General features: G+C 36.8%; 1 protein-coding gene across 5 annotated transcripts in view; it reads right to left on the bottom strand.

The window, feature by feature from the left end:
* Window positions 1-8,045: 8,045 nt before the first annotated feature.
* Window positions 8,046-13,446, bottom strand: part of MPP7 (MAGUK p55 scaffold protein 7) — a 242,308-nt gene continuing 236,907 nt past the window's right edge. For all 5 annotated transcript variants that reach the window (XM_070254737.1, XM_023632090.2, XM_070254736.1 and 2 more), the window contains 2 exons: window positions 12,410-12,553; window positions 8,046-11,039 (listed from right to left, as the gene is read on the bottom strand). In XM_070254737.1, the coding sequence (XP_070110838.1) occupies window positions 10,860-11,039; window positions 12,410-12,553 (324 nt within the window). In that variant the 3' untranslated portion in view covers window positions 8,046-10,859. The remainder of the gene's footprint in view (window positions 11,040-12,409; window positions 12,554-13,446) is intronic.

Here is a 13,446-nt window from a genome sequence, read left to right as displayed (position 1 = left end):
AAAAAGGTGGAAACTTAAGAAACATCACCTTGGTGGACAGAATACAAAGAGTAAAGGAAAGGGACCCGGGAGAACAGGTGTTTAAACATTGACCTTCATAGTACATCAGGACCTCAAAATGGGGCTCAGATGAACCTCACCATTCTAATGAGGGCAGGTGAAATCCATCATACCTCATCCACTGGCTTCTACATCAGGGCACACTTTCTACAGAACAGGGAACTTTTAGAATATGTTGTACCTAAAGTTGAGATGTGATTGTTGTGAGGCACTTAGTCATTTTTTAAAAATTGAGCTACAAAAGTAGAACATGCTAAATAAAAAACTGTTCAGGTAACAGAAAAGTATCTACGAAGAAGCGAGAGCTCTCCTCTCCGACACCTCCCCTCTCCCCAGGGGCACCCCCATTAACAGCTGGTTTGGACCTTTCCATACCATTTATACACATAGCTTTCCACACAAGAATGTAACATTCTTCCACGTCGATATATACACATTATTTATATGTACATTATAATGAAATCGTACAAAAAGAATCACCTATTTTAAAATAGGGGCATAATAGTCAAAACCATATTATACTATTGTTTATCATTCTCTTACTGATGATAGTAAGGTTGATTATAATTTTTTCCATAATAAATTCTACTGCAATTAACTTTTCTGAACAGATATGAGCGTGCAAATGAAACTGCTTGGTCTAAGGGCATGTGTATTTTAAGTTTTAATGGAAACTCAAAATTGTCCTCCAAAAATGTTTTAGCAATTTAAAGATCACCATCTATATAATAATAGCTAATATCTATTAAACATTTACCAGATGTCAACACTGTGCTAAGGGCTTTATCTAGAGCATCTCAACGAAACCTACTGTGTCCATCCTGTTATTATTACTTCTTTACAGATAAGGAAGAGAGGATGAGTAATTTGAATGCGATAACATAGCTAAGAAGTGGTATAGCAGTGATTTGAGCCCAAATCCATTTCATAAGTATTGTCTGTTTATCTTATTTATCACTTTAAACTTTAACTTGCTTAAGTTTTGCTGATTATCTTACTTACCACTGTTGGTTTTATTCACGCGTTCCTCTTTGAGTGTATCCTTGAGTCTTTTCTTCCAGGAATAATATAGGGGTGGTAAAAATGTCTAAGTCCTTCTATGTCCAAGTGAATCTTTTATTATCACTCTTGAATGATGGTCTGGCTGGCTATAGAACTCTGGGCTCATTTTCCCCCACAGTACATACGTGTCCTTGTCATTTAATATCCTGTTGCAGACGAAATGTTTCATGTCCAGCAGACTTTTCATTTCTCTGTAGGTAACATCTCAGTCACTCTCTCCCTCTCTCTCTTTGTCTCTGTCCCAGGTTATGGGATTCTCGTTATTGCTGAGGTTCACAAATTTAGGGAAGAAGTATCTGGATCTTTAAATCTGAAGATGTATCTTCAATTTAGAGAAATTTATTCTATGGTTTATTGCATGTCTTTAGCTTCATTTTCTCCTAATGGGAAATACTACTAGATGGATACTGGATCTCTGGGATCTACTTTCCATGTCTCAACATGTTTCTCAACATTCATCCCTTATCCTTTTTAAATTATGTTCTAGGAGAGTCTATCAGCTTGATCTTTTTTTTTTTTTAAAGATTTTATTTTTTTCCTTTTTCTCTACAAAGCCCCCCAGTACATAGTTGTATATTCTTCGTTGTGGGTCCTTCTAGTTGCAGCATGTGGGACGCTGCCTCAGCGTGGTTTGATGAGCAGTGCCATGTCCGCGCCCAGGATTCGAACTAACGAAACACTGGGCCGCCTGCAGGGGAGCACGCGAACTTAACCACTCAGCCACGGGGCCAGCCCCTATCAGCTTGATCTTTTAATTTAACATTTAGGTCTGCAGTAATGTTCATTATTTTATTCAATCCTATCGCATATTTTTTGAAAATATTTTTATTTTCTTTTTCAGCAGCCCGTGCATAGCAGCAGTATCTCCAAGAGTACCAATTTACGGTACCATATTAACCATATCACAATACAATGTTAAAACAGGATGAGCAGTGGAACTCAAAGGATGCAGAATAGGTGGGATTTCAATGACTTTGCATCTGAAGCAGCCATAATCGGCCCTGTCATGCTCAGTGATGCCTTTCTGCAGGAGAAATTTTGTAATATCCCTTTTGCTATCCTGAGATGAAATCCATAGTTAATCTGCAAAGTTAAAAAGAAACCCCACTGTAAAGTAAGGGAGAAATAAAACCAATTGAAAGTAAAATAACACCCATTTTGATCCGTAAATGCTCAAGCGGCACTTCCCTAAAGACAACAGTAATCAAATGGATGCAGCCGCTGCGCACGCCACAGCAGGTGTGTACTGACACGCTGCACTGGAGAGTCAGACGCCACGAGTGGTATTGCCATTAGTGATGTGATGTTCCAACATGGTGAAAAACTCTTGGTCAAGTTCTGAAAAAAATGAAGTACAATCTTCCTTTGATTTACATGGAAGTGCATTCCTGGAAAATTCAGTGTATATTATAACCTAGCCAAAATATCACTCATGCTATTCTTTCCCGAGTTGCTTGGGCCAATGTTTATTTTTATTTTTTTCCTTGGGATAGCTTTTAAAGCAACAAATTTTCCTGAGCTCAGTTTTGGCGACATTCCATAGATGCTGATAGTTTCATTGTTATTTTCCAAATTATCTGCAGTTTCATTTTTATTTCTTCAATGATCAAAATGCTTTAAAATTTTTTTTTTGTCTTTCTCGGGGAGGTGGTTTTGTTTCTATTTGTTATTTACTTTTAGTTTTGTCGGACTGTGGTCATAAAATGTAACTTGAAGTATTTAAATATTTGAGAATTTAATGAGGCTTTTCTTATGGCCTACTTTAGGATTGTGTTTTGTAAACACACTGAGATTATCGAATAGAAAGTGTAACCTCAGTTTGCAGGACAAAGCATTCTTTTCAAGGCTGGGAGATCAGCCTGAAGATTATGGTATTTGGACCTTCTATAACCACTTTTCTTCAACGTCTTTTTGTTTTAAAAATTACCAAATAATGTGATTTTGTTGATCACACTTCTCAAGTCTTTGCTTTACGTCTTCAACGCTTACACCATTGATGACCAAAAAAATGACTTTTGACCCAATTAATAAACATTGAATTCACCTTTGATAATATTATTGTGCCCTCTGCTTTTTGTTTGCATCTGCCTAGCACATTGTTGCCAATCCTCTTTCTCTTCTGGAAGTGTATGGTTGGCATCAATTTCTGATGGAGTTGAAAAGTGCTCTTAATGTGTGAGTTTACACCATTGAAATCTGTAACGAGAGAATCATCGAGCCTTGTTGCCGTCGTATCATTTAACGGATTGCTTTTGATTCCTCTTTGTATTTACTTTTAGTCCCACAGGTGATTGCCTTCAAATTCTTAAATAATAATCGAACTTATATTTAAGAACATTGATATTGCTTCCTTCCCTCTCCCATCTTCAGTCGTTTGGGTATCTTCTACATTCCTGATATATTTCATAAGTTATTACTTTCAACTATATAGCTTTTCTTTAACATTTACAGCAACAGCAATTATGTTGCTTTGTAACCGTAGTTATTTAAATCTATTTCCATTTAGATCTTTTTTATGTTCACATACTAATTAGCAGAGTGCCTGGGGAAGAGCAAAGGCTCAACAAACGGAACCTTTTGGTATCACTGTTGCCCAAGTCAAGTGAAACAAATAGGTAATACCTCGTTCAAGATGGTAGACTCACAACCGTGATGAATTTGTAAATCCAAAACCATAAGAACTTTCTCCGAACTTGAATTTTAAGCTTAAGTTCTTATCCATATTGTGGAGGAAAAAAGAGTGCAACCCAAGAAAAATAAAATTTAAGCGCAGTCTCTTGCTTTGGTCCAACCTATAGGTTCCAGTGTTTTTTTTTGGAAAGGAAGAAATAAAACTGTCTTTATTCACAGATGACATGATCATTTATACAGAAAACCCCACGGAATCTACAAAAAAAAAATCTACTGGAACTAAGAAGTGAGTTTAACAATGTTGCAGAAAACAAAATCAATTCTATTTCTGTGTTCAATGAGCAGTCAAATTAAAATTTTTAAAAATACCATTTCAATAGCATCAAAAAATAAACTTCAGGATAAATTTGATGAAAGATGTACAAGCTCTGTACATTGAAAACTATAAAACATTGCTGAGATAAAATAAATATGACCCAGATAAACGGAGAGATATGTTTATAGATCAAAGAACTATATATTTTTAAGGAGTCAATTCTCCCCAAATTGATCTATAGATCAGTGCTATCCTAATCAAAATTCTAGTAGGCTTTTTAGTGAAAATTGACAAGTATAATTCACATGGAAATGCAAGGGACCTAAAACAGCCAAAACGAACCTGAAAAAGGAGAACACAGTTGAAGGACTTGCAGTATTTGACTTTGACTTATTATAAAGCTATAATAATAAAGACCATGTGGTTTTGGCATCAAGACAATCAACTGATGAGAATAGGGAGTTCAGAAATAAACTCACGCATATTTAGACAACTGATTTTTGACCAAGGTGCAAAGGCAATTCAATGGAGGAAGGATAGTCTTCAGCATATGAGCTGGTATGATTAGATATCCACCCAGAAGGCTCTGGGTGCATCTCAGTGAGAGGTGAGACCTCTCCAGAGACCAAGACACTGCTGGCAGCCATTGTTGTGACCCAGCACAGGTGTGCCGACACAGATGCTGGCAGACGCCCTCCAGAGCGTTTTAAAGTTCAATCAGTATGTCACTGCAGGGTATGTGAGAGGTGAGCAAAAAGACAAATATTTGGGATGGCCTGAGTTGCTCATGGATAGTGCTTTCCCTTAGGAGTGCTTTCAGCAGCAAGTAAACAACAGTCTAATGGTGACTTAACCAGCAGAACACTTTTTTTCCAGCTTTATTGAGATCTAATTGACATACATTATTACGTAAGTTTAAGGTGTAGAATGTTTTGACTTGATACATACGTACTGTGAAATGATTACCACAATGTTGGTGAACACCTCCATCGCCTCACATAATTACCTTTTCCTGTGTGGTGATAACGTTGAAGATCTACTCTCTGAGCAACTTTCAAGTATATAATAGAGTACTGTTGGCCACAGTCACCACGCTGGACATTAGATCCCCAGAAACTTATCGTATAGCTGGAAGTTTGTACCCTTTGATCAACATCTCCCCATTTCCCCCACCCCCTGGCAACTACCATTCTACCTTCTATTTCTAGGAGTTCAGCTTTTTTAGATTCCATATAAGTGAGAACTTATTTGTCTTTCTCCGACTTATTTCACTTAGCATAATGCCCTGAAGGTCCATCCATATTGTCACAAAAGGGAGAATTTCCTCTTTTGATGGCTAAATAATATTCTTGTATCTCTATATATCTATATCTCCATTCTTTATCCATTCATGTTGGTGGACACATGTTGTTTCCTTGTCTTGGCTATTGTGAATGATGTTGCAGTGAACATGGGGTACAGATATCTCTTTGAGATAGTGATTTCATTTCAGATATATGCCCAGATGTGGAATTGCTGGATCATATGGTAGTTCTATTTTTTTTTTTTTTTTTTTGAGGTTTGGCCCTGAGCTAACATCCACTGCCAATACTCCTCTTTTTGCTGAGGAAGACTGTCCCTGAGCTAACATCTGTGCCCACCTTCCTCTATTTTATATGTGGGATGCCTGCCATAGCATGGCTTGATAAGCGGTGCTAGGTCCGTGCCCAGGAACTGAACCAGTGAACCCCAGGGTGCCGAAGCAGAGTGTGTGTACTTAACTGCTACGCCACCGGGCCAGTCCTGGTAGTTCTATTTTTAATTTTTTGAGGACCCTCCATACTGTTTTCCATAGTGGCTGCACTAATTTACATTCCCACCAATAGTGCATAAGAACATTTACTGTTTATTCAGCAATTAGAAGGAGGTCCTAGGATTGGTTCAGCAGTTCAATGATTTTATGGACTAAAATCTTCCTCTTCTTGGTCATCCTCCATAGATTGGCCTTTATCACCCTCTGGTTTAGGGTAGGATTATGGCTGTCATATTGGTAAGCAGCACCATGTAATTCAAGCATCTCAAACAGGAAGGATGGGGGCAGGGGCATCAAAGATTTTTACCTCATGCAGTTGTTTAAATCAGGGAAACAACTCTTACTCATAGCTCCTCCAACAGACGTTACCTGGAATTGGAGCAGCATGACCAGCTCAGATCAATCCCCGCAGAGACTGTCATGACCGACTTAGACCAATCATGGTTCATCACTAAGGACTGGGACTCAGGGAGACTAAACAGAAAATCACATATTATGCTATATAAGTTTTTGTATGCTCTGATAGTAGCCGCTGTATGAAGGTTGACCCACTCATACAGGCATAGAGACATCAAGTTATGCCTGATTAAGCAACAGTGTTCTGAGAAAACGCTTTGTAAACTGCATATGCATAAAAAGGATGAACAATCACTCTCCTAATTACCAATCTCACCTGTTTCCAGCTTTAGCTCAAGTTACAGCATCACCAGGAAGCACACTGCAGTGAAAATAGCATGGAGTTGGAGGCAGCCAGGCCATGAGTCAAACGCTGACTCCACTACGCATCACTCTGTCACCTTCGGCAAGGTAGTTAAGCCCCGCCTCTGTTTTCTCAACTGTAAAATAGGAAGATCCTGTCTTCCACGTAAGGTAGTTGTGAGGATTCATCACTGATGATTAATAAGTACAATTTGGTCTGGCAGTCTTTAGGCCTCTGTAGGTGTATGTGTATAAGATAGCTGTTAGAAAATAGAATGTTTCCTGCCCTCTAGAAGCTTAAGTGTAATGAGCAAGCATCTGGAAAGGAAGGGTGGTAGCAGAAGAAAGGGCATTAATACAATTAATGGACATTTCTGTTAAATTGATATCAATTACATTGCATAACAGTGGCTAATAAAAATTTTTCAAATAGTTTTAAAAATAAAAAATCTTAAAAATAAAAAAATTCCTATTGAGGATTATTTAATTAGGTCCTGATGTATCACTTGGAAGTAATGGAATTTTTTTTTTAATAATAAAGTTTGTAAGAAATTATTAGGACACTCCCAGTGAATTTATTAATAGAGGGACTATTTATTTAGGGTGAGAGTAGGAATCTTTATATAGTTTTTTAAAAATTCTGATGTGACAATGATCATTACAAAACAGGAGCTCAATTATTAGATACTTGTATTCCAGGTTTTGTTCCAAGTACTTTACATGGAAAAGTCTTTCATTTCATGCCCACGATAATCCGATGAGGTAAGCACTATTATTATTTTCGCATCATTGATTCCTTTTTTTTTTTCATGGCTGGAGAATTCTGAAGCAAGTCCTAAATATCACGCTATTTAGCACTATTATTATCTCCATTTTTCTGATGAGAAAATAAGGACGAGCGAGATTAAATGACTTTCTCAAGGTTGCAAAGCTGGTAATAGGCAAAACCAGAATCTGAACTCAAGAATTCTGGCTCCAGACCCCAAGCTCCTAACAGCTACCCGGTGCAGCCTTTCAGTGGAAGCAGAGCTGAGGCTAATTGGCTCAACTATTAAAGCAAGGCCAGTACTAATTAGCTTGTCTGTATAAGCAGGTGGCAGTTTGTCCTCATATGTACAGCAGAACAAGTTTAGCTTTGCCCAACTGTTATTGAAGAGGATGTGCATAACACTCTGATTCCTGACGGGGAGGAGCGGGGGAAGGGCGCTCCCATCATGGATGGGCCCAGATCATCCATCCCACTGGGTTTCTCTACATCTGTAAACGTCTGCACTGTATGGGTAAGAGCAAGACTAGTGAATTCCATCTCTCCAACAAGCTAACTGGAAGCCAATAAATGTTTGATTGAAATCGATATGAAATTTAATTTTAGACATGGCAAGTTCAAATACTAGGTATCACAGAAGAAAACAGAATTTGTTCCACCACAGGAAACAGTATAAAAGATACCCAAGTGCAAAAACAATTTTCAAGAAAGTACACACATAATTTGAAGATACTTTATTAAGATCAAAGGTTTTCCATTACATTTATTTATAAATCCTTACTAGTCAAAAAGAAAATAAATAATAAAAATCTATATCTTCAGGAAGCTTTTAATAACATAGTTTTGTAGATCTGAGAAGTTTACACATTTGTCAACTTTAAATTATTACAGTTTGGATACATTCAATCACTACGTGATACCAGGAATGCCAGCCTTAAGGATATCAAGAACATCTATATTGGTAAGTAAAATAATAGTAAAAAATTAGATTTCAACTTCACCTTATTTTTAACCTACTCTAATTTGTTAATCATGGGAATATAGAATTTCCTTCTTGATCTTGGATTTTAAATATATGGACCTAAAAAATGTAAACATTCGTCTTTTCTCAATAGTGGCTGACACTCTGTCTTGGGTGCCAGCTGGTGAAAGAACTAGTAGAGTGAGGGGAGCATGTGCGAGTCTCCTTGCTGGTTGGGGGTGCAGAAAGTACAGAATCAAGGGCCTTTTGCTACAGTGACCAACAGGCCCTTGGAGTTGGCCCTGCCTTATTAAATTTTAACCAAATCGCTAAGCATCAAGATGGCCATGTAAATGTCACTTGCAGACCATGTTTGCTACCTGAAAAAAGATTTCTCAAATTGCCAAAGTGCCCCTTTTATTTTAAGAATATTGTTCAGCTCTAATGTAAAAAGGGAGAAAGGTCTGGACAGTTATCTTTTTATTACCCCCGTTACCACGACCAACACAAAGGACTCAGTTTCCATTGCCTTCCACTATTATCTCTACCCCATAGTAAAGAATTCAGGCAATTATCTGCAAATTAAAAAAAAATCGATGTAGGTGTTTCAGAACAAAGAATGTGGGCTGCCTAAATTATTCAGATGATTGCCTAAATTATTATACATTTCCCATTACTCTTTGTAAAGGAAATCTTGATTTATGGGAAATTTTAGTCAATGTTCAAGAGGAGAATATTCTACCCAAACTCTGTATGGAAGACTTGTCTTTTCTTAGACCGGCCACACAACGTTAAAGGATGGCTTTATATCAGATTTGGAAGCCCTCTTCCCCACTTTTTTTTTTTTTAACTAAATTGCTTGCTATTTAGCTAATAAACTTGGAACTCACTGTTTGGATGATGTTGTTAAGTAACATTTAGTCTGATCAATTATCTAGCTATTTTGGTGTTCAAGGCCAGTCCAGTAGTCTCTGTCTCTGTTTCTAACATGAAATTTGACAGGTCTGAAGGAAATCCAGTGGATAATGCTATCAAATGTGCAGTGCACATATAACACGTGCGGATCTATCTGTGTACAAATAAGGTCAAATATTTACATGGAATGTTGACCCTGACTTATAAAACTACTATTTTAAATTAGGACATCTTTACATACAATCAGTTTATCTTATGAATAGCCCCATTTGATAATTAAAAAAATATGCCTTTCAAATATTTCATAAATATATAAAATTTTACTACATTCTATTTTTTTTTTAAACATGACATCTAAACTTTCTTTACAAATCAACAAAAAGTCTTTTTTTTCTGTTTGAAAGTCACAGATGCAATGACTTCGGATTGGCAGGGTCTTACCGCGTGCAAGAATGGCAGGACATTTCTAGCATTTTGAGCGATATAAGTTACTTGCTGAAGATCAGTAGTATCTAAGTAAAATGAGAGATCCCATCTAAATATCTACAATATAAGAGTCTTTCTTAAAATTCCTTAAAAATGGGAAGATTAGGATGGTATCTAGCCAGTGTTAAGAATTCTTTTGATGATGAAGAAATAAATTAACATTACATGGAAAGTTTTCTAAAATACATGTTAGTGAAATTTCAATATATGGTGATCAATTGCACATATGTGACAAATGATCACATTTTATTTAACGTATATATCAGTAACATGTAAAACATTTACTTTTAGAATAGGAATCACATTCTTATAATTTATGGGGAAAAGCCAAAGTCAGCTAAAAAAAAACCCTTTTGGTGACTCCATAAATGTTGTCTGAAGATTTACAAATAAAAATATCTTTCGTAATTATTACTTGCCCCAAGATATCATCATTCTTACTAAGGTTAATGCTGTAAGGAAAGGTTTTTAGTTATATGTATAATAATATTTAATAAGGGAAGATAGACGTTTAAAATTTGTTGAGTCATTATATGTATTCATATGGCCTTCTCAAGCTATAACATGAAGACCAGTCACTAAGGAAAATTTTCAGTAATTCCTTTAAGATTTTTAAATGTACACACTGTGAATACATTGTGTATATGTAAGAAAAAGGTTGTACTTTTAGAATAGTAGGAAGACTCCTCCTTATTGCCAGCCCAGGTGAACCTATGATGACCCACCAAAAAAAACAGCAAAGCTGTCCCCTCTGTCTGGAGCTGCTCAAGGCAGCCAAGTTAACACCTTCTCCTGCTAACATGCGAGCCTGATGGCAGTGACCATGTCTGAGTCCAGCTGAAGCGCTGAACTCCAATATATATCCTCTAGCTACGCCTCTCTAAAAAGTTCAACCTTATCTCGGAGCTAGAGCTGTATATTAAAGACAACCAGAAGGTTCAAAGCTTTGCTCAGAATATAGTACTCTGCAAATTTTGATTTGGGATCTTATACTCAAACATTGTGTTTGAAATAAAGCTGTAAAAATACACAAACAAAACCAACAATCAGTTTTAACCAAGATTGCACATCTATAGCAGTGATATAGACTAAAACACCCTCCCACCAAAACGGTAACTGATTTAATCATGCACTCTACCAAAAGAAAAATGATTATGGGAATTTCCCTTAGTTATGAATGTAACCAGCTCACTGGAACCCAATGGGTGTCTGTCTCCAATTTGTCAAAAGTTGTTTTTAGCTCATTGAATGCCACAGTGAGATCATCATTTACTATAATTTTGTCAAAAAGATGACCATATTGACTTTCCATTATCTGTGCAGATTTAATCATTTCTTGAAAGTCTTCTTCCTACAAAAGGAAGTTTTAAAAAAAAATTGTTAGCTAGGCAATTACATCACTTCACATGAGTGCCAACATTCCACAACCGGTTTATCCAATGCTGTTCTATGTTCCTTCTTTCACCCCAGCCAGAAATGAAAAATCACCCTCTTGAACTCCAAGTTCTTCAGAAGTCATAATTTCTAATACTATCTCTCTGATTTGCTTGTAACGAAACTGCTCTGACAAGAGTCAAAAATCCCACCATACCTTAATTTCAGAATAATTAGTCCTGAATTGATAACTTATCAATATAGGGATATTTCAGTATTAAAATAGCTACGGGAAAGAGGAGAACTGTTTAGTTGATTATATGACTCAAGTCTATATAACTATATCCATAAATGTAAGTGAGCCAAATCCTAAGACAATGTAATCATTTATTACTTTTATCGAGAAACCTTTAAATTTATAAATAGTTAAGTACAATAACTCCTTACACTGCAACATACTGAAGTAATTTCAGAGCCTACATTTCCATGTCAGAAGATTTTACAACGACAGAAACTTTAGTGTCGACCCAGAGCCCCGAGGAACCAACATCAGACAGTACCTACCCAGCATGGACATGTATTGTCAGTATTTTAGAGAAAAGGTGTTTATCAAATATTGGGAATGAAAAACATCATCTGTATTTTGCAACCACAATTAACAGTTTACAAATTAATACAAAGGTTAAATATGAATTACTTAAGAGAGGAGGAAGCTCTTGACATTTAATTTCTTTGCTTTTTACTTTTGATCCTGAAGTAAATACATTATCTTAGGGTTAAAAACAAAAAACAAGGAGAGGCCTTGCCGGAAGTCATTAGAGTCATTAACATACCACAGCTGCCATTTCCAATAACACTCACAGGAAACACAAATACTATTACTGAATAATAATACAAGTCTACTTGTCCTATACCTAAAATGGTGCTTTTTCTTTTATTATGCTAAATATGATTATTGATGCAGAGACGAAAAAGGCAAATTATTAACTTTTTCATTTAGACTACTAATGAATAACAGTCACTGACTTTGGTATTTTTCCCTTTAGAAATAAGGCTAGTCTGAAAACAAAGTGGTCTAGCTTTTATCTAAATGCTTGGCCTACAGAAATTTTTTAAGTATGCATAACAGCATACAAAATAGTTTGAGTCAATGTAATATAAAGCTCCACCCACAGAAGCACGAAAAGCAATTACAATGCAATCATTCAAAATGTATGTACCTAAATACAATTCTTTTACTGGTTTTTGGATCACGGCATATATATACTAGTCTTTCTAAGGTGGTCACTACTGCGGTATGAGTTTAAGTTCTGCTTCTGTCTCCTCACCGAGCACCTTCGTACTTACTGTAAAGGGCTTGGCAGCACCTTGGTCATCTCTGCTTGAAATAATCTTTGCATTTTTTCTTGTCTCCCTCAAACGCTCTATTGATGGGGGCTTTATAAATATCACATACGGCTTAAATTCCAGCGTCCTTAAATGCTTCACTGTCTGCAAGAAAGAAAATAAGTTTTCTTATGTTTCTTCATCATGTCATGAGTGAGCTTTATAATAAAACTGAATTTTCTTTCTAAGGAGAAATTCCTTAAAATTATTTTCTAATTAAGGGCAGTAGGTCTTTCAATATATTATTATTCAATCAGTTGTTGACAGTTAAATATGATAAATACCCCTGAAAAGAAGCGAGAGGATGTAACTTGCCTTTAAAAATGTTTTAAAATATGCCCTAATTAATATTGAACTGAAGCAGCTAAAAATACCATGAAATTGATTTTTAAATCAAATATTCAAAGGATACTACGAGTTAAATCACATTCTGCACATGAGTCTTCCAACCATCCCATTTAAGCCTCTTCCTGATCTCCAGCATGAGTTCGCCTCCTCTTTCTCTTTCTTTCCACCCTTCAGAGTGTCCTAAAAGGACAGGCCTCCTGCTTTCCATGGAGCTCGTCAACATTCCCCCAGGAAATATTTTATGTTATTTACACTATGCTTCTGGGACTCATCTATAATCAAGGTGATTGATGAACGGTGAGAGTTAGGGGATAGTCTTAATCTGTGTGTCAGGACCTCTCCAGAACATGAATATAAATCATAAACTCCATGAAAGGTTCAGCAGACAGGTTATGTGTGTGCATGAGAGGGAGGTGGTGGTGGTGGTGACAGGCGACAGAGGAGCTGGTGAGGCCCTGCAAACGCAGAGTTGAAACCACGCTGAGAGAGCTGGGAACTAGACCCAGGACACGCGCACACAGGTTCTGCATCAGCAGGGGTGCCCCTTTCATCACTGGTGCTGAAGTTAGGAGTCAGCCGCCCCAGTGATTCCTGGGACTCTTCTGCTCCAGATTCATCTCCCTTAAGAGGAATGGAGGGCTTCTCCAGGT

Source organism: Equus caballus, chromosome 29 (genome assembly GCF_041296265.1).
Source record: "Equus caballus isolate H_3958 breed thoroughbred chromosome 29, TB-T2T, whole genome shotgun sequence".
In the NCBI taxonomy this organism is placed as follows: Eukaryota; Metazoa; Chordata; class Mammalia; order Perissodactyla; family Equidae; genus Equus; species Equus caballus.
The sequence above is the reverse complement of the archived record's forward strand: the minus strand, read 5'-3'. Positions and strand labels throughout refer to the sequence as shown.